The sequence below is a fragment of the Lutra lutra genome, chromosome 1, assembly GCF_902655055.1.
Source record: "Lutra lutra chromosome 1, mLutLut1.2, whole genome shotgun sequence".
NCBI classification, from domain to species: Eukaryota; Metazoa; Chordata; class Mammalia; order Carnivora; family Mustelidae; genus Lutra; species Lutra lutra.
The window spans coordinates 46,172,602-46,196,935 of record NC_062278.1 but is presented as its reverse complement, the minus strand read 5'-3'; the positions used below and the strand labels follow the sequence as shown (position 1 = coordinate 46,196,935).

General features: G+C 34.0%; 1 protein-coding gene across 1 annotated transcript in view; it reads right to left on the bottom strand.

Annotated features, from left to right (window-relative positions):
- The window catches only part of EPHA6 (EPH receptor A6), an 872,902-nt gene that overhangs the window by 429,822 nt on the left and 418,746 nt on the right, over positions 1 to 24,334 (bottom strand). The window contains 1 exon segment of the mRNA XM_047722523.1: positions 22,830 to 23,165. Coding sequence (XP_047578479.1) covers positions 22,830 to 23,165 — 336 coding nt within the window.

Below are 24,334 nucleotides of genomic sequence, written 5' to 3'. Positions count from 1 at the left end.
GGTTCCTCAAAAAGTTGAAAATAGAGCTACCTTACAACCCAGCAATTGCACTGCTGGGTATTTACCCTAAAGATACAAACATAGTGATCCAAAGGGGCACGTGCACCTGAATGTTTACAGCAGCAATGTCCACAATAGCCAAACTATGGAAAGAACCAAGATGCCCATCAACAGATGAATTGATAAAGAATATGTTGTATAGATATACAATGGAATGCTATGCAGCCATCAAAAGAAATGAAATCTTGCCATTTGCAACAACATGGATGGAACTAGAGGGTATTATGTTTAGTGAAATAAGTCAATCAGAGAAAGACAACTATTATATGATCTCCCTGATATGAGGAAGTGGAGATGCAATGGTGGGAGGGTGTTTGGGGAGTAGGAAAAGAATAAATGGAACAAGATGGGATCGAGAGGGAGACAAACCAAAAGAGACTCTTAATGTCACAAAAAAAACTGAGGTGGGCCAGGAGAAGGGGTGTAGGGTGCTGAGGTTATGGACATTGGGGAGGGTATGTGCTATGGTGAGTGCTGTGAAGTGTATAAACCTGGCGATTCCCCAGACCTGTACTCCTGGGGCTAATAATACATTGTATGTTTATAAAAAAGTTAAAAAGTTAAAAAAAAAAAGAAAACAGCTTTGATATAATCATGCAAAACTGTAACTTAAGGATTTTTTTTATTCTACATCCTTTACAAACACATTAATAAGTAAATTGATATTGTTAAGTTCCTTATTGAAATTATTTCTTAAGAATAACAAGTTTTACATCTTTATGTATCTTAGAAGTTATCATAAGTGAAGAAAAGTAGTTGTACTCTTGCTTTGTAAATATTATTTGCCTAGGTAACAAAATCACTTTTTGTTCACTAAGTAGAAGGCATTTTAGTAAGCGTCATAAAATTTTAACTTAAAAGTGCATTTCTTCATCTAATCATGTATTCCTCTATTCACCAAATATTTATGAATACCATCTAGGTGCTGGGCATGATACTGGGTCTTGAAGATACAACAATGAATTCAATTTATTTCTAATTAGAAAGCAGGAATTATTTAGATTGGCTGTGGTAACACCTGTAAACATTGGTTCTTTAAAATAATTTTGATGTTTTTTTTTTATTTAATTTTTTTATTTTTTTCAGCATAACAGTATTCATTATTTTTGCACCACACCCAGTGCTCCATGCAATCCGTGCCCTCTACAATACCCACCACCTGGTGCCCCCAACCTCCCACCCCCCACCCCTTCAAAATTCTCAGATCGTTTTTCAGAGTCCATAGTCTCTCATGGTTCACCTCCCCTTCCAATTTCCCTCAACTCCCTTCTCCTCTCCATCTCCCCTTGTCCTCCATGCTATTTGTTATGCTCCACAAATAAGTGAAACCATATGATAATTGACTCTCTCTGCTTGACTTACTTCACTCAGCATAATCTCTTCCAGTCCCGTCCATGTTGCTACAAAACTTGGGGATTCATCCTTTCTTTCTTTTTTTTTTTTTTTTTTTTTACAGCTTTATAAACATATATTTTTATCCCCAGGGGTACAGGTCTGCGAATCGCCAGGTTTACACACTTCACAACACTCACCATAGCACATACCCTCCCCGATATCCATAACCCCACCCCCTCTCCCAACCCCCTCCCCCCATCATCATCCTTGATGAACACAGATGATATGTTTTATATATCCCCAGAAACACATCTGTAAGCCATGGTCATTAATAAACATAAATTGATTCTTTTTTTTTTTTTTAAGATTTTATTTATTTATTTACTTGACAGAGACACACACAAATAGGCAGAGAGGCAGGCAGAGAGAGAGAGGGGGAAGCAGGCTCCCCACCAAGCAGAGAGCCTGATGCAGGGCTCAATCCCAGGACTCTGAGATCATGACCTGAGCTGAAGGCAGAGGCTCGACCCACTGAGTCACTCAGGAGCCCCACATAAATTGATTCTGCTTAGCAACTAATGCTGTAAAAAAAAAAAATTAAAAAAGGCTGACTACATAGTATTTTAATAATTGACTAGAATTAAAATGTCAAAATAAAAGATATTTGAATGGTAAATATTAGCTAGTTTTGCTACAGAATTTTCTATCAATTCTAATTTATAGACATATTAGACTAATTATAAAGTGGTTAATAAGTCATCATAAAGCTAACTTTTTAAAAAATATTCACTTATTATTCACCCATTCAAAAAATATGTCTTAGGTGCCTAGTAGGAGGCAGGTTCACTGGGAATATAGCAAATAAACATTACAAATAAACAAACAAAAAAACCTGCCCTACATGGAATTTGAATTGACAAAATACAGTATAGGTACAGGTATATCAGAAAATATATGCATTTTAAATTTGAACTCATCCTTATTAAATATATCTTTTAATTTTGTTTTTTCCTTAAATTTATTAAATGTATTATGAGCATATGGATATTAAGAAAGAGCAAAAATACTTGTATTAGACTCAAGATAAAATATCTCGAAAGACCTTTCATTATAAGTATCCTCCTCTGATTATGGTCTCCTTCAAGTTAGGCAAGACGCTGTAGTGGGAGGCTAGTGTAGTTCATGTACTCCAAGCTCATGTACTCAAAAGCCACCTGAAGTCTATACATTCACTGTGGTAGCTTACCACATTTTCTACAGAGTCTGACAAAAGGCTCTCTTAATCTTTGTTAATTTTGATTTTCTGATGAGTGTATGTTTCTCAATTGCATAGGCAGAGAAGCAAAAAGACTGGTGATAATCAGATATGACAAATAATTAGTTTTATAACTACCACAGCTCTCTCCAGGCTCAGGTTTCAAAAGGCAATGTGCCCTAATGGTGAAGAGTTCAGACTTCTGGACCAAGACTGTTTGGTTACAAATTCTGGATGGTCCATGGTCCAACTGGGTGATACTTTTTACTTAGTCTCTGTGTGCCAATTTCTTTATCTGGAAAACACCCCAAACAATACCTTATTGGGTTGGTTTATTTTATGAATGAATGCTAAGTGCTAGAAACAGTATCTGACACAGTAAGCAATCTGCAACTTCACTGCAGTAAATGAAGGTTGGACTTTATCTTTCTTAAAATTCATTTGAACTCCAAAGAACATATTCTTTCTAGAAACATTCCTTCTAACAATATTAAAAATCGTTAAGTCAAGGGATGCCTAGGTGGCTCAGTTGTTTAAGCCTCTGACTCTTGATTTCAGCTCAGGTCATGATCTCACAGGGTTGAGAGATCGAGACACATGTCAGGGCTCCACGCTGGATACGCAGCCTGCTTAATTTTTCTCTCTCTCTCTCCCTTTGCCCCTCCCAGACCTCCACCCCTGCTTGTGTGTACTTTCTCTCTCTCTCAAAAAATATTTTAAAAAACCATTAAGTCAAGCAGAGAGAGTCAATTATCATATGGTTTCACTTATTTGTGGAGCATAACAAATAGCATGGAGGACATGGGGAGTTAGGGGAAGGGAGTTGGGGGAAATGGGAAGGGGAGGTGAACAATGAGAGACTATGGACTCTGAAAAACAATCTGAAGTGTTTGAAGAGGTGGGGGGGTGGGAGGTTGGGGGAACCAGGTGGTGGGTATTAGAGAGGGCGTGGATTGCATGGAGCACTGGGTGTGGTACAAAAAACAATGAATACTGTTATGCTGAAAATAAAAAAAAAAAAACAAAAAACCATTAAGTAGAAAGTCACTTACAGAAGAAATAGTTGTCCAGCAAATGTTTAAATACAAGAAGAACCATAGAGTGCAGGCCCAGAAAAAATAAATGAGGGAGTAGAGAGTTGACAGGTCTTCTATCTGGTCAGTAGGAGCACAGGTATACGTACCTAAGCCTTCTCTTCCCACATTCACTATGTAGGTACCGAGATTCTGATGCATCTGCAAATTCACTTCCTGTTTTAAACTAATGAAACTATTCTCAGAGGAAGTCCCCTTTTCAAATACCTGGACTTATCTAACCAGATGCATAATAATCATCCCCCCCCTTTTTTTTTTACCTGAACTAATTGTTATTTGTATACATCTCTATTTTCTAATATTTCCTCTGGGTATTCTGTTAAGGTAAAACATAGCTTTATGACGCCCTTTCCAATCAACATCAGACTATTTGTTTCAAGATAGTAATTAACTTCCTGCTTAATTTGTCACACTTAATTTGAAATTAGGCGTGCAAAGCTATTAAAAACTGTGCTTGTGGTGTTTGCATCTGGCTGAGGCAGTAGCCACTGGCAGCCTTGATTTATCACTCTTCATTTAAATTCCTGTGCCAATGATTTTAGTTCCTAAATGCTATGACTGGCATTTATGGATTTCAAAATCAAAGTGAAAATAAGCTACAGTTAAGAACTCAACAGCTCAGATCGATGAAAAATGGTTTTAAAACTGAACACCCTGCAGTTAAATCCTAGGGGCTTGACCAAAAAGTGCTTAGTGCTCAGAGATGTTGCTACGGGAAGACAACGAGATCCCACTCTAATGGCTGTTTATAAATCACTATCAAAACTGTGCATCTTATAACAGTGCCATGTAAATTTGCTCCTAGATGGAAAATATTTTTTGCTAAGCCTATTTCCTTAAAAGAACAAATCCCACCCTCAAAAGTAAGCTTCCCTGTCTGGTAAATCTCACCTTTGACATTCAAATCTTTTTATCTGGCATTGCTCAGAGGAAGCAGAATATAATATTGCTACTAAGACCTAATCCATAATACCACATACAAAATTGTTTCCTAAATTGAATGAGCATGATTCTATAATTTTCTTATCAAAGACTGACTGTGGTGTAAATCTTGATTCAGTGAAGGCCTCCTCAGAAATGTTTGAGAAGAATTAGGCTTTTCCACAACCCCGCCAGAAACAAATAGTGAAAACTTTTTCCTCCCTCATGCCTTCATCATCTAAAGGCTCAACCCTCCTAGATGGCCACTCCAAATGCTGTTCTTCCTTTAAGGTAAAGCTTCTCCAGGAAGTATTCCAGCTCAATTAATCTTTACTCTTCTGAACTAAAGCATTCACAGTCTGTATCTTACCACTGAAGCACTAAACTTAAAAAAAAATATTATCTCTTTTCTTCTTTGTGAGCCTTTTTTAGTCTGCTAACATTGCTTCCCCAATTAAAGTAAGGTGTTTGAGGAAGCCACACTAGCTTCTTCCTTTCTTACTTATACTGTATGATGGACTATAGAGTACTGATCATATATTGTGGCTTAATAAATGTTTGTTCATGGCTCAGTACACTATAAATGTACTGTTTGAGACTCCAGGGATAAAATGAACCAAGCAATAAAATAGTGAAAAAGTCCATTCTCATGGAGCATAAATTCCATTGCGAAAAGACCAAATCATATTTGGAATTTATTACATATGGAATTAAGTGATGGAATAAAGAACACACACAAACCACTTTGAAAAAAGTGACTTAGGTGCTGTCTTAGGAAATTGACATATGATCAAAACAAGTGGAAACCAAAAAACAAAAAGGTTGAAAGTGACAGAGAACAAAACGTGAAATAAAACAAAAGAGGAAGAGACATTTTTCCTCTTAAGCTTAAATCATAACTGTTTCTACTTACATACTCAGGTTTCTTTTTTTTTTTTAATTTATTTATTTGACAGACAGAGATCACAAGTAGGCAGAGAGGCAGGCAGAGAGAGAGGAAGGGAAGCAGGCTCTCTGCTGAGCAGAGAGCCCAATGCAGGGCTCCATCCCAGGACCCTGAGATTATGACCTGAGCCAAAGGCAGAGGCTTTAACCCACTGAACCACCTAGGCCCCCATATTCAGGTTTCTAATGTGACATATATTTTTACTTTCCAGTAACCATAAAAAATTTGTCTTCTCACTGAGTGTAAAGTGATACTGACTTGAACATGGGAGGAACTATTGCTGAGATATCTTTTTTTTTTAACCTTCTAAAAATAACTGTAACCTGAAAACACCATGGCGAACTTTCAAGAATACTGCAAAGTATTAGTGTAAAGAACTATAGCAGGAACTGTTTGCCTGGAAAGCTACAGTAAGACTTTAGGGAAGAGGTATCTTCTTAGAGGGGGTATAAAAAAAAAAACAAAAAAACAAACTTTTGCATCTTTATCAACTACATTTTCTTATTTTATTATATCAAGTCTTTGGGATTAAGAAAAACTGATTTTAAATATAAAAAGGCTGTGTGCATAGAATGTTCAACACATTATTCAATGTAATATTCTCATTTTGCAAATGAAAAATCTGAGGTCCAGAAAGATGAAATAACTGGCTTAAATTTACACAGCTGGATAGTAGCAGTTTAGGGACTAGAACTTAAGAGTTGATCAGATTCTGACCAGCTGTTTCCTGCCTCTCTGTATGACTAAACTACTGGACATTTCAAGAGAAAAAAAAAATAATGGCATTATGAGCTATACATTCATGAGTATGCAGATGGCAAATAGAAGACTAAACTATGTACACAGGATATGAAATTTCAGGCCCTAGAGACCCATAAAACCAAATGGACAATAATATCTTCTGCATATTTTCAGGGCATTCCTGCTTAGGTTTACACAACTAAACACTGTGTCTTCTGAATATCTGTTCTGGGATAGTGAGCCTATGAATAGAACACTTATTATTGATGTCCTTAGTGAGCACTTTAAGACTAAGGGACAAAAGTATCATGTATTAAAGCTTTATAAGGTTCACTTTGAGTATTGTAGAATTTCGTGTGTTTGTGTGTGCATGTGAATATATATGTATACATATCCACATACTTAATTCACTAATTTATGTAGTAAATATTTAGTGCATAGATTTTATTTTTTTCTAAGATTTTATTTATTTATTTGACAGAGAGAGAGATCACTAATAGGCAGAGAGAGAGAGAGGGAAGCAGACTCCCTGCTGAGCAGAGAGCCTGATGTGGGGCTCAATCCCAGGACCCTGAGACCATAACCTGAGCCAAAGGCAGAGGCTCAACCCACTGAGCCACCCAGGTGCCCCTAGTGCATAGATTTTAGATGAAAGGCACTCTGTCAAGCCTTGGGGATCCAAATATTTATCAACAATCTAATAGAAAAAACTGACATGCAACTGAAATGCAGAGCATGGTAATAAGTACTATGTCAGGATAAATATAAGGACTTATAAAAGGACAATCAGGTCAGCATCAGCATCATGAAGGACATTACAAGTCACTTTAGAGAAATCATCAACCATAATCCATCACACAGAAAGAAACGGTACCAACATCTGAAAATTTTGTTACTCATTTTCTTATGACTAATGTGTACATTAATTATTTACATAATTATTTGATAACATACAGAAAGCCTCTATTGTGGCACTTAGGATACTGTTAGCATTATTCTTTTTCATTAAACTTAACATTCCCATCTTATAGACATAATATTTTATTTATTTATTTTTTTTGGTCATTTAGGATATTTATATATTTCCTTATTATGCATCCATAATGCATGTTTACACACATATATAGTTTTCTACATGCTTATCTTTCCTAGATATTAATATACAAGAGGAAATTTAAAGAGTATAATAATTTTAGGGTGTTAGAAAGATACTGCCATATACTTTTATAGTTACTCCTATAGTTCTGTAGAAGTATCAGAGTTTTGACCAAATCATGCCCTTCACAAACATGACCATTACCATTTACCAAAGAAAACCACAAAACACAAAAAGCAAGTCCAATCTGATTAGAAGAAAATTATCTATCAGTTTTAATTTTCATTTCTTTGATTTTTAGCAAGAGTGAAGTTTTTTTTAATACATATTAGACAATTGCATTTCTTCTGAGAATTGAAAGCTCTTGTCCTTTGCCCATGTTTACCATAGTCCATTCATCACAAGTATTTCCCCAGCTTAACATTTATTTTCATTTTATTTATAATGACTTTGATGTATAAAGTTCCTGGGGCACCTGGGTGGCTCAGTGGGTTAAAGCCTCTGCCTTTGGCTCAGGTCATGATCCCAAGGTCCTGGGATTGAGCCCCGAATCCGGCTCTCTGCTCAGCAGGGAGCCTGCTTCCCCCCTCTCTCTGCCTACTTGTGATCTCCGCCTGTCAAATAAATGAACAAAATCTTCTATAGAAATAAAATTGCTATTAAACTCATCTATCTTTTGCTTTGTAATTTTTTTTTGCTTCTTCATTTACTACTTAGTCAATATTTACCTATATTTACTTTTTCTTAAAATTTGTATTTAATGCTTATCTGCTTAATCCTTTGTAATTGATTTAAGGGTATTTTCTTAGTTAAGGATTAACCGGAAATGTTTTATTTTTATTTTATTTTATTTTATTTTTTAAAAAGATTTTATTTATTTATTTGACAGACAGAGATCACAAGTAGGCAGAGAGAGAGGAGGAAGCAGGCACCCTACTAAGCAGAGAGCCTGATGCGGGGGCCCCATCCCAGGACCCTGTGATCATGACCTGAGCGGAAGGCAGAGGCTTTAACCCACTGAGCACCCAGGTGCCCCTGGAAATGTTTTAAATAATTATTTTCCTTTGAAAAATTTTATTCAATGACATATACTTCCCCCATTAATTTCAGATGTTTTTCTTCACCAAAAAAAGATGTTAAATCTTTTTTTGTATATTAAGAACTTTTTTTCAAGGCTATGTCTTCTTTTCCTTTGATCAGAAACTGTTTTTATCTTCTCCTTAGGAAAACAAATTAATTCCTGAAATGTAAGCTAATTATTCATTAGTTGATTTTGATTAAATATACTTTTCAAGTTTTAAGGGGATATTCTTGGATGAAAATCCATTAAAAAAATGACATATCCTCATGGAGTAGCACTACATTCTGCATTTATGTAACATTTTCATTATCTTAGCAACAGATGACATTTTTAATACTCAAATGCAATGCATCAATTTTTGGAAAATATTATGAAAATATGATGGATGTTCCTTAAGAGAACTTTTATACAGAAAATTAGGCAAAATTTCAGTAACAAAATAGAATCATGAGAAAAGTACCTAGTTCTTAGAAAGTAAGAATCTGAAAATAAAGGGGTTTTTATGCAAAATCTTACATAGCAAAACCATGTGTTTGTCATGTTTATACATTAAGTTTAGACAGTGTGGAATCTGAGGTTTTGTCTGGTTATTATAAATCCCAAATATTTATTCCTTTCATCTATTAACTAATAAATAAGTAGGTAATAATTTCCTCATCTTTTGACTCTAAAATTATAGTTTTCCTTTATAAATCAAGTCCTTGTTGGCCAAATGTATGTCAGATAATGGGTAATTTTCACATATTATGTTTATGATGCTTCTCACACCTTGACAAACTGTAATAGGTTTAAAAGTCAAATAAAGGCAGGTGTATCACCTCATTCTCTCCTCTGAGACTGTGCAGCACCACAGGGAGAAAAATGAAAATTTATGGAAGTAGAATATGAAATTTAAGCAAAAAATAAATTAATATTAATAAGAGAAATCTTCAAAAATGGAACATTTGTAGAATAGAGGAAAATACCTACTTCTAGATCATAGTATAAGAATGAGGACTTCTACCCTTGAAAGCTCATTAAAACTTGATCTAATCAGGGATGCCTGGATGGCTCAGTCATTGAGTCTACCTTTGGCTCAGGTCAGATCCCTGAGTCCTGGGACAGAGCCACCTTTTGGGCTCTCTGCTCAGCGGGAAGCCGTCTTTTCTCTCTCCCACTCCCCCTGCTTGTGTTCCCTCTCTCACTGTTTCTCTCCCTTTCTCTGTCAAATAAGTAAATAAAATCTTTAAAAAAAAATTGGTGACTTTTTGCTCTATATTTATCATCATAGCTTTTATAAATTGTGAAAATTAGAAAAAATATATTAACCATTTATTTAAAAAATTATTTCTAACAAATAAGTCATTTTTCATATTAGTTAGATCTAATATTTACTTTAAAAATATCAATAAATTAAATGGCATGATATTTACAAGAAACTAGTCTTATAGTTTTATTAAATCAATAATCTAAGGCAAAACTGTTTAATAAGATTTGAACATGAAACTTTAAGATTTTTTCCCCATATTTAAAAATTTGGCATAAACAAATAATTAATCCTTTTATTTTAATTTATGCTACATTTAAAGTTCTAATTACTTGACTATGTCAAAGGTGTTATGTGTTTTTAGCATGGCCATGTTAGTTTCAGCTTAGTAATATAAAAGAAGATTCAAGCACTCTGCAATATTTTAACATGAAATTTCATATTGTGGGTTCTACAATATGAATATCCATTTTTTAAAAATGGATGATTTTTACAGAACAAACACTTCCCTGTCTGAATGTTCTGAGTTGAAAATGTTAAGATTTTAAGCTGTAAGAGTGAATTTAAACTCACTGCTCATCATGGTAACTACACGCTATTTAGAGTTTTTTGTTTTTTGTTGTTGTTTTTTTCCTTTGTACAAATGTTCCTTGGAGCCACCATTACTGTGCCAGAATGACAGTCTTCTCTGGAGCTTAACATTGCTTAGCAGTCATATAAGAGAATGACTCTGAGGCTCTTAGATTACCTCGAAAATGCATCTAAGAGGATCTCTTGAAGAGTCCTTAATTTGATATACTGTCACTTCTCTTGTGGGTCCTTTTAAGATTTGTGACCATGAATACACAGTACTTCTCTAGTCTACTAGACATATAGAATTAGAGAATAGTAGAAGCAGTTGGGTTGGGGTTGATAAATTTACAAATGAAATAAGTAAGGATGACCCAACTGGAATTTGTACTGGTGGTCTTCCATCTATAGACAGTGATGATGCAGATAATGGTGACCTTCCATCTTCTAAAGCACAATTTATTTTTTATATTTTCTTCTTAAATAGGTTAACAGACAGAAGAAAGATTTTAATGAAATACATGGAAAACCATGTTGAAAGAGTTAGTTAAATGATACAAGAGGTTGGAAATCTGTCTTAGGATATCTTTGAAATGAGAGAAAAGAACACTTATTGATAATATAAAATAAATATATATATATATATATATATATTTATTATATAAGGTTTATATGTGCATCCTGCCTGATAGCTTGTAGTTGAAGTCTACAGTCTCATGAGATTCTTTAAGGCACATGAATATTGTCATCTTGTAAAATAAGTGTAAAACTAATATGAGATAGCAGCAGTTAGGTTAATAAAATTCAAATGGTGAAAAATAGTTTATTTTAGGAAATAATTTTGAATGTCAGTTATAGTTTAAATTTAAATATATAATTAAGTTGCATTTGAAATAGAGTTTAATTGTTCTGCTCTTAATACAAGTAACTCACATTTCCTAAAACAGCTAAATAAAAACAGCAGTTGAATCTTTTAAATATTCAAAACTATTCAGCACATTAAGTGTTTCTTCTTGTAAAAATAAGTATGAGGAACCTATTCCCAATTTTTAGGAATCTGAATGTGCAGTTCATATCTACAACTGACCAACACACTTACCTTTAAGAAAAGTGATTTAAAAACTTAAAAATACAAAATTGTGACATAAGACATAACTATCAAATAAACATATCAAAATATAATCTAAACTCAGAGATAGAAACTAGTCAATCATTCACTATTTATACAAAGAAGCTGTGAAAGAGGAAGTATAAAAAAGAGGTCATCAATTCATATGAACATTATAAAGTAAAAGGTAATACTCATCTTAGAACAGAGGAGTTAAATAAGTTTTTAAAGGCAAAACAAATGGAATGAAAAGTACACTTCTATCCATATATATGTATGTATATTTATCATCCTTGCCATATTATTTACTGGCTTTAATGAAAGATGACTTAAGAAATGTATAAGCTGGATTACAATTTAAAAAGATGAATATACATAATTCAAATTAATTCATAATTGTTTTAAGAAAAAAACTTTTCTATCTTAGGGTATACTTTGAAAATGACTCAGTATAACAATATATAGTAGAGCATAAAGGTATCATAGTCACGGAGTCTCACCTTAGGTCTATTAGGATGTCAAAATAATTAGAATTGCATTAGGTACAATATGGAACTAACTTTCAATTATTTTGTTTTTAATCTTTCATAACTGAAAGCTTTGCTCAGTGCCTAACAAAGCAAATATGTGCTCAAACAACTAGGCTCTCTTTCATGAAACTAGACAAGTGAAATGTCAACATTCACTCCTTCTCATATCACTATTTAATCATTCATTATACATATTTTAAGGACTTGTCTACTGAGTAATATTTCAGGCACTCAATTCTTGAAAATGTATATTGAATCAGATATCATATAATCTTCTTTTTACTTAGGCAAACTTTCACTTCTAAATCAGAATGAAAGACTGAGTGTTGGCTGCTCCCCAGTGGGCATAACGTCTCAAACCCTCAAAAGTGCATCTTGTTTTCACTGCCTGGCATATAAGCGCAGTCCTGGGTACAACAATGTCACTGAGTAGATTTTGTTTGCTGACTAACACGTAGAAGTAAATGGGAAAAACAGTCACATTATTATTTTGTAAAATGTTTTCCGGGCTTGCTTCATAAATGTGTGACTTACCAACCTGCACAGTTCCTTCACTCCACTTAGGGTTTTAATGCTCAACTACTTCCATCTTGAAATTCTTAATAATTTTATCTTTGAACTCACGTTTTGTAAGTGAGTGTGGCAGGACAATGAGCATCCCTGAGAGCTTGGGGCCCTGAGTTTAGGCAAAGTCCAGCCTCTGGTCACCTTCTCACATATCCAAGATGTGTTTTCCTTGGAGGACTCCCCTGCTCTCTACTATGCAGTCTTCCAATTCCTGCCTCACCCCTTCATTGTTGCTACCCTCCACCTGGGGTAGGTGATTGTGTTGACCACTGAGGAGGCAGGATCACATTTTTTGGGGCATCTCCTATGTCCAGTGGGGGTCTGGACATGTGCACAGGCAGGATCTAGGTTAGGTCCACTAGCCCTGGGGAGTGCAAAGCTCTGTGTGTGTGTGTGTGTGTGTGTGTGTGTGTGTGTGTGTTGGCCATCTGTGTTCTAAAGAGGCCATGTCTTACTGGGGCAAGTTTCTCACCCACCCTGTGCAGGTAGCTTTCTGGAAAGACGGTTTAAAGACCTTAACAGTTCTTCCTTCCACTATGGGTTAAGAAGGCCTTGGGAACCTGGGGGTGTCTTCATTCTTCCTAAAAGAATCCCGTGCAGGGGGAGTGCCCAGTCACTGGGTTGGATCAGTTCCTGGTGAAACCTCTCTCCCTCCTCCCAACCTTTCTGAGTATGGCTTACATTTGTCTGCTCTGGTCTACTTGAAAAATATTTAGGGACTGAGACGGAAGAGGAGGGACTACAGGAAAATAATTTCATGATTTTGATGATTTTGCAGATGAGTTAAATATTTTTATATTTGAATTTAAAGGTGGCATTGAGCAATTTAAAGATGAATGGCAAAGTTTATGCTAATAATTTGAAATTGTATTTTTTTGTTGTTGTTATTTATAAGGACATCAAATGGCAATTAAAAAGCACTATAACAAGTTGAGAGAGAAATTGCAGAAGGAAAAGGCTTTATATTTTAGTACCTTTAATGACCCCTTTTTCCTGCTTTTTGAACAAAGGGTCCTGCAGTTTCATTTTTCACTGGGCATCACAAATTATGTAGCTGGAACTGACTGTTTAGAATCCAAACCAAATAGAAAAGTGCTGAGGAACACATGGAAGAAAAGAAAAAGCTATTTAATCTAAAGATTCTATATGGAATTTCAGTCTGATTAAAAGGTCAGCAATTTTTTTCTCAATCTTTATAAATTAAAGTATTTAAGTATGAAGACGTTTCACATTTTCAGTAATGATCAGGATAATCTGTCAACCTTGAAAATCTTTTAGTTTAAATCTTACACATTAATGCTTTTTCAATCCTTTATAATATTTAAAACAAGGAGGGTTTGGAAAATGTATTTTTAAAAACCTTGTACAAATCAGCTATCTAAATCAGCTACTTTATTTTATAGGGAGAGTTTAGTTATGAAATTAAATTGGCTTCTGTCTCCAAACAAAGAACTGTATTGGAAATGAGCAAATAACTGGCTAGACATATGCCTACCATAAAGTAGAGCCTTATATCCTTTGGCAGATACAGATAATGCATGATATAATCATATACATTGATCTTCACTGATAACCAAGTTTATTTTTTCAGGATTTAAAATATTTTACTAAACAATCTTCTACCACTACTTTTCAGTTTGTATGAACAAATGCTGTTAATATTGTTAATGGAGTAGTAGAGGCATTATAATAGCAGTAAGATCTTATTAGTTTATACTAAAGAAAATACTTAGTCATCTTTCCTGCGAAATGTACAAATGAATTCCTCAGAGAAACAGCTGCTAACTCGAAGAGCCAACTGCTTAAAATGAAGCTTAGGATTAAACACATTTTTTCCAGCAAGTATGATCACTAAGAAAAACCATGATTGCTATTAAACGATAGGTTAGTGTTGATTAAAACCTTTTGTTGAAAATTCTCTAAGCACAGCACCAGAGGATTTAGTTAGCACGAAATTTAGTGTGTGCTAAAGAAACTATATGCAATAATATTTTCTTGTTACTTTCTAGACAAGTGTCTGCTTAAATTTAAGGCTTTGCCCTTTTTATTCCGATTGACCGGAATAGACTTTTATGTATTCGCAGGTTTTCTCTTCAACTTGTGATCTGCTCAAGTGTTACGTTATCAAGAGAGGTAGTTTTGGATTTCCCCAAGTAAAATGCCTCCTTCTTTTTCTTCCAAATCTCCTACTCTGCTTAGTTCTTCTTCATGGGATATATCACTACTTGCCTTTAGAATATATAGTAACCAGAAAAGCAGGGGAATGTAACTGGTTTTTGTTTGTTTTTCTCCTTTATTTGCTATACCTCTAGTATGTAGAATAGTTCCTGCCACACAGTAAATATTCAGTAAATATTTTTGAATGAATGAATTAATAAATGAATGAATGAAAGATAATTCAAACCATCTCTAATTTCTGTTAACACAAGTCCACAGATATTTACGAAGTTATAGACAATGGAGGTTGAGAATATTCTTAGTCAAAAACACATAATCTTTGCTCTCAAAAAGCTCATATATTGGTTGGAAAAGCAAAATATGAAAAAAAAATATGGTTATGTTTCAGTGAGATAGGAACATGTGTACTATTGAACATAACTGACTCGGAGCAGTTCAATTTCTGCACGTGTTGACTGAGAGCTGAGCCACTGACTTACCTCAGCAAATTAACTGCTAAAGTCTAAGGGACTTTTCCAGATTATTCATTTACCCAAAAGATATATGCCACAAAAAGACACTAGACTTGGAAGTAATTTGACATTTCTCAGGAGTAAAAAGTTTGCAATCATCCAGGCTCTATTATAATTTAATATTTGGCTAAACCACAAAATCATTTAGTTATGATTAACTAGACCAACATTTCAATTATCTTCCATAAAGAAAATATTCAGTGCACTTCTCAGAGCAGAAACACTTCCTGAGGAGATAGGAAGATTTTATACTCAGATATAAGTTGTTTGTAGTTTTTGATATGTAATTTTCTTGTGTTTAAAAATATGAAAAATATAAATAATACAGCATCTCTCTTAAATTATCATTATTGGCTTTTAAAAAATGTCATTGGCTTGTAATCAGTGTATATTTAGTAAGCATTTAAAACTTTTATACTGATTTTTTCTCACTTTGAATAGACTTGTACAGATTTTGGAAAAAATAATTATTTGCTGTCAAGATTTTTACAGGACTGTGAGATAAAATAATTTAAAATACAGATATAAAAATAAACAAACATTTATAACATCCCTAATTACCTTCTCTAGCAATGTATAAAAGGTTGGCTTTTGAAATAGACATCTCAAGTTTGTAAATATATACAAATTCTGTTTATTTAAATCTATTTTCAATGTTAGTTCAATTAATTATTGCTGCCTGAGCAAATATATGAAATCTCCAATCAAAATGTGAGCCTAAGGCAAGACCTATACCGAATAGTCACCCAAGGACAGAGATAGAAGTGTTATTTTAAGGAATTAGACAACTTGGTTCTGACAATAATTGCTTTAAAGTCCTGTTAGCAAATATCAGCAGAATTGGTTTGTAATTTAGCATTTCTTTCACTTTGAACATTATCCCTAAAGATTTTTGCACATGTCAGGGTATCTACAAACACAATTTGTTTCAGGTTGACTATCCACGATTAACATTTTCCTTTACTCTCTATGACTGAATAATTCCTTTTACTGAACTACACACCTTAGTTTTCCTATCATGCACTGAAGATTAAAATAAAATGTTTTCTAGGTGTTGCTTTCTAAATGAAACACCTTTAAAAACCATTTAAATAAACTATGAAAATAGAAGATTGCAAAAATAGCTCTTAGGGATTGTAGAAGTCAGTTAATTAAGGTTTACTGCAAAGATTCCTAATTATGAGAGTCATAGTTTTAAATCTATAATCTTATTTATCCAACTGGAATCAGAATAATCAAGGAATGTTTCTCCTAACTACAGCTAAGTGGTTGTAAGTGATTTGGAATTTTTTATATTTGTTTAATTGTAAACAGATAGCAAACAATTAAGTCAGGGTTATTTAATATGCTTTCTTTAATGTTTCCTAAATATGAGAAAAGATATATACATATTAGTCAACTACATGAAGGAAAAGGCTATTTAATGCAAATGTCCTCATTATCTCCATGTTCTGCACTGTGCACACAAAAAGCAGTAAAAACATAATTCAGTTGTCTATACTTTTTGGTCTCTAATATTTTATTTCCTTACTTAAACAAGTGTCACCTCATGAACAAAATTATTACTCTGCTGATTTTTTCCCCTATTTGTGGCCCTGATAATATAGCAGTATCTTCTGCTAAATGGGTGATTCTCTAACTTGTCTTGGCTATTCTATAGACACTCACTCCTTTATCCAAATTTTAAGTTAAATCTTCAGCTCAAATTCTGATGTACCTCTGCAATATGTCAACTTTTTAGACACTTTTGTTATACTGGTCATCATTACCTAATCTGTCAATTGCTTAACCTTTGCTCAGTATCCTTTCCCTTGACGCAGTCTTGTTTTACCTACTCATCTCACAGAACAAAACTTAATTTAAATGCCAGTTCCTCAGGAAAACCTTATTCCTAGATTTAGAGAATACATGCTTTCAGAGCACTCTGCTCTTCTCTTTAGTGGGGCTTACCGCCTACTAATTAGTATTTGTCAAATTCTTTTTTTAATTATCTGCTCCCCACCAGAGTGTAAGGTTCATATGGGCTCACTCAGCAATGTATATATGTTGAATAAATTAAAGGTTTGTGAAGAGCATGTATCAGTTTTCCATTTTAGCTTAAAAACAATGATATATAACCTACAGATAAAAAAGAGAGAGAGAGAAAAAGAGAGAAAAAAAAAAAAGAAAGAAATCTTTGTGGTCTTCCCAGTCCAACAAAATTGCAATGTGTTATCTACTAAATAACTTTGGAAAGTGACTTTCAAGTTGCTTCAAAGAGATCTTCCAAAGATACCCAACTGGGATGATGGAAAATGCCTTCTCAATTTGCAACAGTAAATCTATTATCTTATTAAGGCTGCCACACACTATAACAGCTGAAGCCAGCTTCTGGGAGACTCCAGTTACTATAAGGTCCTTTTTTAATCCAACAATAGGATATGGTATTAAAAGCACAGGGGCGCCTGGGTGGCTCAGTGGGTTAGGGCCTCTGCTTTCGGCTAGGATAGTGATCCCAGGGTCCTGGGATTGAGCCCTGTGTCGGGCTCTTTGCTCGGCGGGGAGCCTGCTTCCCCCCCAACACCCCTCTGCCTGCCTCTCTACCTCCTTGTGATCTCTGTCAAATAAATGGATAAAGTCTTTTTTTAAAAAAAAGCATAACTGATACATGCACGGATTGAGCTATTTTATACTGTTACCCTTGCTTAAATCATCTGTCTTTTTAAAGATGTGATATTCTAATGTAGGAATTTCAGCACAGAGAGACAAGGCTTTCTTGGTGTTTCTCAAAATTGTGACGTGGAGAGAGTCACTCGTACTTGTAAGGCTGATCATAATACTTTTTTTTTTTTTTTTTTTGGTTAGGGCCGGGTAAATGTGCTTTAATATTCAATGGCTCACTACCATCCTGTATACAGGACTATTTTTGTTGTTTTTACTTGAATTCCAGTTAGTTAACATACAATGTTATATTAGTTTCAGGTGTACAATGTACTGATTCAATAATTCCATACATCAGCTCATGCTCACCATGAAAAGTGCTCTCCTTAAACAAATCACCTATTTAACCCATCCCCCCCATATCCCTTCCCTCTGATAATCATCAGTTTTTTCTCTATAGTTTAAGAGTCTGTTTCTTGGTTTATCTCACTTTCTCTCTCTCTTTTCCCCTTTGCTCATTTTTTTCTTAAATTCCACATATGCGTGAAATCATATGGCATTTGTCTTTCTCTGAATGACTTAATTTGCTTAGCATTATACTGTTTAGTTCTATCCATGTCATTGCAAATGGCACAATTTCATTCTTCTTTATCATTGAATCATATTCCATGGTATGTATACCACATCTTCTTTATCCATTCATCATATATGGACATTTGGGCTGCTTCCATAATTTGGCAATTGTAAATAATGCTGTTATAATCATAGGGATGCATGTATCCCTTCGAATTAGTGTTTTGTATTCTTTGGTAAATACTCAGTAGTGTCATTCTGGATCATAGGGTAGTTCTATTTTTAACTTTTTTAGAAACATCCATAATGTTTTCTAGAGTGACTGTGCTAGTTTGCATTCCCACCAACAGTTAAAGAGGAATCTTTTTTTTCTCCACATTCTCACCAACATTGTTGGTTTTTGTGTTGTTGGTTTTAGCCTTTCTGACAGGTGTGAGGTGATATCTCATCGTAGTTTTGATTTGCATTTCCCTGATGGTAAGTGATGATGAGCATCTTTTCAGGTATCTGTTTGCCATCTGGATGTCTTTGGAGAAATGGCTATTCATGTCTTCTGCCCATTTTTAATTGGATTATTTGTTTTAGGTGTTAAGAGTTTTATAATTTCTTTAAATATTTTGGATCCTAACCCTTTATTCTATGTATCATATGCAAATATCTTCTCTCATTTCTTAGGCTGCCTTTTAGATTTGTTGATTGTTTCCTTTGCTGTACAGAAGTGGTTTTTTGGGGGGGGGGTTGGTTTTTTTTTTTGGTTTTTTTTTTTTTTTTTTTTTTTTTTTTTTTTTTTTTTTTGGTGCAGAAGCTTTTTATTTTGATGTGGTCCCAGTAGTTTATTTTTGCTTTCGTTTCCCTTGCTTTAGATGTATCTAGAAAAAAGTTCTATGGCTGATGTGAAAGAGATTACTGCCTATGTTTTTTTCTAGAATTTTTATGGTTTCAAGTCTCACATTTAGGTCTTTAATTCACTCTGAATTTATTTTTGTGTATGGTGTAAGAAAGTGGTCTAGTTTCCTTCTTTTGCATGTTGCTGTCCAGGTTTCCCAACACCATTTGTTGAAGAGACTGTCTTTTTCCTATTGGATATTCTTTCTTGCATGCTTGTTGAAGATTTGTGGGCTCATTTCTGGGTTTTCTATTTTATTCTATTGATCTATGTATCTATTTTTGTGCCAATACCATATTATCTTGATCACTACAGCTTTGTAATATAGTTTGAAGTATGGAATTGTGATGCCTCCAGCTTTGCTTTTCTTTTTCAAAATTGCTTTGACTATATGGGGTCTCTGCTGGTTCCATACAAATTTTAGGATTGTTTATTCTAGTTCTGTGAAAAATGCTAGTGGTTTTTGATAGGGATTGCATTAAATGTGCAAATTGCTTTGAGTAGTATAGACATTTTAATAATATTTGTTCTTTCAATCCATGAGCATGGAATGTCTTTCCATTTCTTTTTGTTGTCTTCAATTTCTTTCCTCAGTGTTTTTATAGTTTTTAGAGTACAGGTCTTTCATCTCTTTTGTTAGATTTATTCGTAGCTATATTATGTTTTTTGGTGCAATTGTAAATGGGTTTGATTACTTGATTTCTCTTTCCGCTGCTTCATTATTGGTGTATAGAAATGCAACAGATTTCTGTACATTGACTTTGTATGCTACAGCTTTACTGAATTTGTTTATCAGTTCTAGTTTTTTTTTTTTGTAGAATCTTTAAGGTTGTCTATTTAGAGTATCATGTCAACTGCAATTCTTTCTTACCAATTTGGATGCCTTTTATTTCTTTTTTTTTTTTTTAAAGATTTTTTTTTATTTATTTGTCAGAGAGAGAGAGAGCTAGAGTGAGCACAGGCAGATAGAGTGGCAGGCAGAGGCAGAGGGAGAAGCAGGCTCCCTGCTGAGCAAGGAGCCCGATGTGGGACTCGATCCCAGGACCCTGAGATCATGACCTGAGCCGAAAGCAGCCGCTTAACCAACTGAGCCACCCAGGTGTCCCCCTTTTATTTCTTTTTGTTGTCTGATTGTTATGGGTGGATTTTCTAGCAATATGTTGAATAAAAGTGGTAAGAGTGGACATCCTTGTCTTTTTTCTGATGGTCATAATATTTCATTAATTTTTTTGGCAATATTTTAGCTCAGGTCCTTTATGTACTTTTCAAATAAAATTTAAATATATTTAGATTTTTCTTACTATTTACATCTAAAAGACAGTTAAATTAACAATAATTATTTCTTAATATTCTTCAACAGAATGAAATTTACTGCGGAGGCCTGCTTAGTAATAGTATCCTTCCAGAATGTATAGTCTCAATAGATGGATACTATATTTTATTTTGTGCCTAATTAAACTTCTGTCTTCAAAGCAATACAGTTTTAATGAATTCTCTCATTTTAAAAATGAGAATTTATATTCTGTCTTCTGCTAAGTGAGAAAGTAGAGTAAATAAATTCTCTTTTAATCCTAGAATGAAAGACTGCTCAATGCAATATGTATGAAATTATGTAAAGAAAGGTACATATATATTTTATTTAAAGTGAAATACTGCTTTTATCACCCAACTTAATTATTTATACCCTATGGTTAAGAATGGTTGTTCTGAGTTGTATTTTTTTGACCCAGTGGGAGCCAAAACGCTTTAGATGTCATCTGCTAATGTAGAGAGGAACAGAAGATGCTAATCTCTTATATCCTGAAGATATATTTGACCAGACTTTGTTGATACTATGGGAAAGAAGGAAAAAAAAGAGGAAGTAGGAATTCCTTTTTAAAAGCCATAAAGCAAATTCTATGATGTGTAGTTATTTGCTAAATGAAGGGTAAAACTGCATGGTATATACAAGGTGATGATTGTACAGTACTATGTGACTTTGCTTTATTTATCAGATCTATTTCTGAAGATTATCAGCAAAGTGAATTTACATGTAACCATTTAAATAAAAGTCACGTTCATTTAAACTTTCTAAAATTTTGCAATTATTATAGATTCAAAAAATATGTATAGTGAGATCCCATACACCATCTACTCAGCCTCCACAGTGTTAACTATCTGCATAACTATGGTACAAAATAAAACCCAGGAAATTGACATTAGTAAAATCCACTGTGTGTGTGTATGTGTGTGTATGTGTGTAGCTCTATGCAATTTATCACCTACGCAGCTTCATGTAACTGTCACAACAGTCAAGGTATGTAACTATATTATCACCAAAAGGCTCTCTCCTGCCCTTCATGGCCATATCCCTCTCCCCCAATTCCCAGCTTTGGCCACCACTTATCTATTCTTCATGTCTATAATTATGTCATTTCAAGAATGTTATATAAGTGAATCACACAGTATGCATCCCTTTGAAATTGTCTTTTTCACTCAGCATAGGAGCTCTTAAAGTTCATATAAGTTGTGTGCATCGATAATGTGTTCCCTTTTATTGCTGAGTAATGAAATCAAACTTGCTGATACACTATTCTTGAATTCTAGCCTCTAGAACTGTGAGAAAATAAATTTCTGTTGTTTAAACCACATAGTTTGTGGCATTTGTTACAGCATAAGAATAGTTTTATCTTTATAAGTTTGTCTCACATATATATATGCTCATATACAACACTCTCTGTTATAAGTAAATCATTTGTGTGCCCACATAATTTATGAATGCTTCTCGAAGGGAGTTTTTAAAATCTCTGAAGCTTTTCCTGTATCATGTACTGCAACAAATCATGTTATGAGGAAACTAAAGAGAATATATTCTTACAAGAATCATAGGGGTATTTGTGCCTATGTTATAGTAAAAATCTATACTGTTATGAAGGGAATATTTAACTGAAAGCAATTGGATTTTTAAAAAGACTATTCAACAACTTTTTGCAAATGATACTTAACAACAGCATTTGGATACATTTCTGGATATTTTTTGCTTTTTCTTTTCAGAGTAGATCACAGTTAAGCATGTTGGCTGCAATGTTTTTACAACATAGATACGAATTATACTTAACATAAATTCTTACTATTTGCTTTATTTGATATGGAAAAGGAATGACAGCATAAGTGGAGTAACTGGATTTCAATTCCCTTAGCAACATTTTTTTTTATCTGACATTTGTTGGTAAGTAATATGGACTTGCTCATTAAGATGTATTTGTACAGGATTATATCAAAAGCAGTGCATAAACATTGCTGAGAAGCATTATATCTAATTAACCTCACTAATAAGAAGAAATATAAAAATCTTCTGGACCTTAGAAACCAGTAAGAACAACAACCAGAAGATCACCTTTTTAGTGTATAGAGTATACAACTGCACCCTCAGTGAATAAGGCCCACCAGGGATATTATGCATGAGAAGGAAATTATGAGTTTGTTTAGAGAGAATACCAATGGAACTTACCATCTTGATCCGTAGTCACTGTTATAGCTGTGAATGGCTTGGGAGAAAAGCTCAACTCAGAAACTCCATTCATGGCTTCTATTTCAAAGGTGTAATTCACGTGAGACACAAAGTCAAGTACTATCACAGAATTGTTGATCAAGCCCGAATGTCTTGGGATGAAGCGGAGTCCTCCACCACAGTCCTCACACTGGCTGGTGTCTAAGCCACATTTCTTACAGATTACACTGTATGTGAGATCTTTCCTCCCTCCTGTGTCACTTGGTGGACTCCATTCCAAAATAAGGGCCGTTTCATTGATGTTAAAAGCCACATTCCTAGGAGCTGAAGGTGGCCCTAGAGAAAAGCAATTAAAAAACAAATGTACATGTGTAGGACAATGAATTAGAAGGATGCTAACTTGAAAACTTCATCAATAAACATTTGTCTTGTATATTAGTTTGAGCTTTTCTGATGGGAACCATAAAGAAATATGGTTAAAAACATCTGATTAAGCCTGGAAGTCTTGGGTGGGGGGGGGAAGATGGCCTCTATCTTAACTTTGGTATATGAATATGAAAATATCAAAAGCCCAAAATATCCAAAAGATATGGTAATTACACTTTGAAAATTTGTTTACCGGACTATATCATAAGCAAAAATGATTTTAAATTATGTGATGGTTTTAATTACATTTTAATAATTATATCACCATTTTCAAAATTTGAAAAAAATACATACATATAGAAAAACACAATGTTTCTTAATATTTTTCCATGTGGATCACACTGCATAGAGTACTTAATAAACTTTAACTACTCCAGTCTTTTCTTAAAATTGTGCCAATAATCTTTTACACTTATGTGAGTACTTTAAATCCCAGTTTAAAAATAAACAAACAAATAAACCTCAGTTTTGTATCATTCCTTGTATAAACATTAACTAAAGGTCTACTAGGAGTCAGCACTACACTATGTGTGAAATAATACAGAATCCTATCTGTAAGAGAATATGCTTTTGATAGATTCATTGTATAAATATAATAAAATAACAATCCTGTCATATTTTAGAATGATTAGTTTTAAAAAATCTAAAACAATTCTTTAAATTTCTGCTATCAAGAAAGTTTGCCTAGAAGGTGGTATAGAATTAGCTGCAACCTTCTTTTCACAGAAAGAAATTCAAGTTTTGGTATAGGGTCCTTTTGGATCTCGAGATACAGTCATTCACTCATGAAATAAATATTTTTTAAGTGACTCCTATGTGTGTCAGATCACCTGTTAGACTTGGGACTTACAGTGTGAATGTAATAAATTCCTACTTTGTTATATATATTTAAGTTGAATGGCAGGCAAACATTAAAAGAAGAATAAAATTCAAATTATAATAAGTACAATTGCAAACATCAAAAGGAAAGGAAGTGAACTAAACATTAACAGGAGGACCACGGGTGCCTGGGTGGCTGTCAGGAGGACCATGGGTGCCTGGATGGCTGTCAGTTGAGTGTCTGACTCTCCATTTTGGCT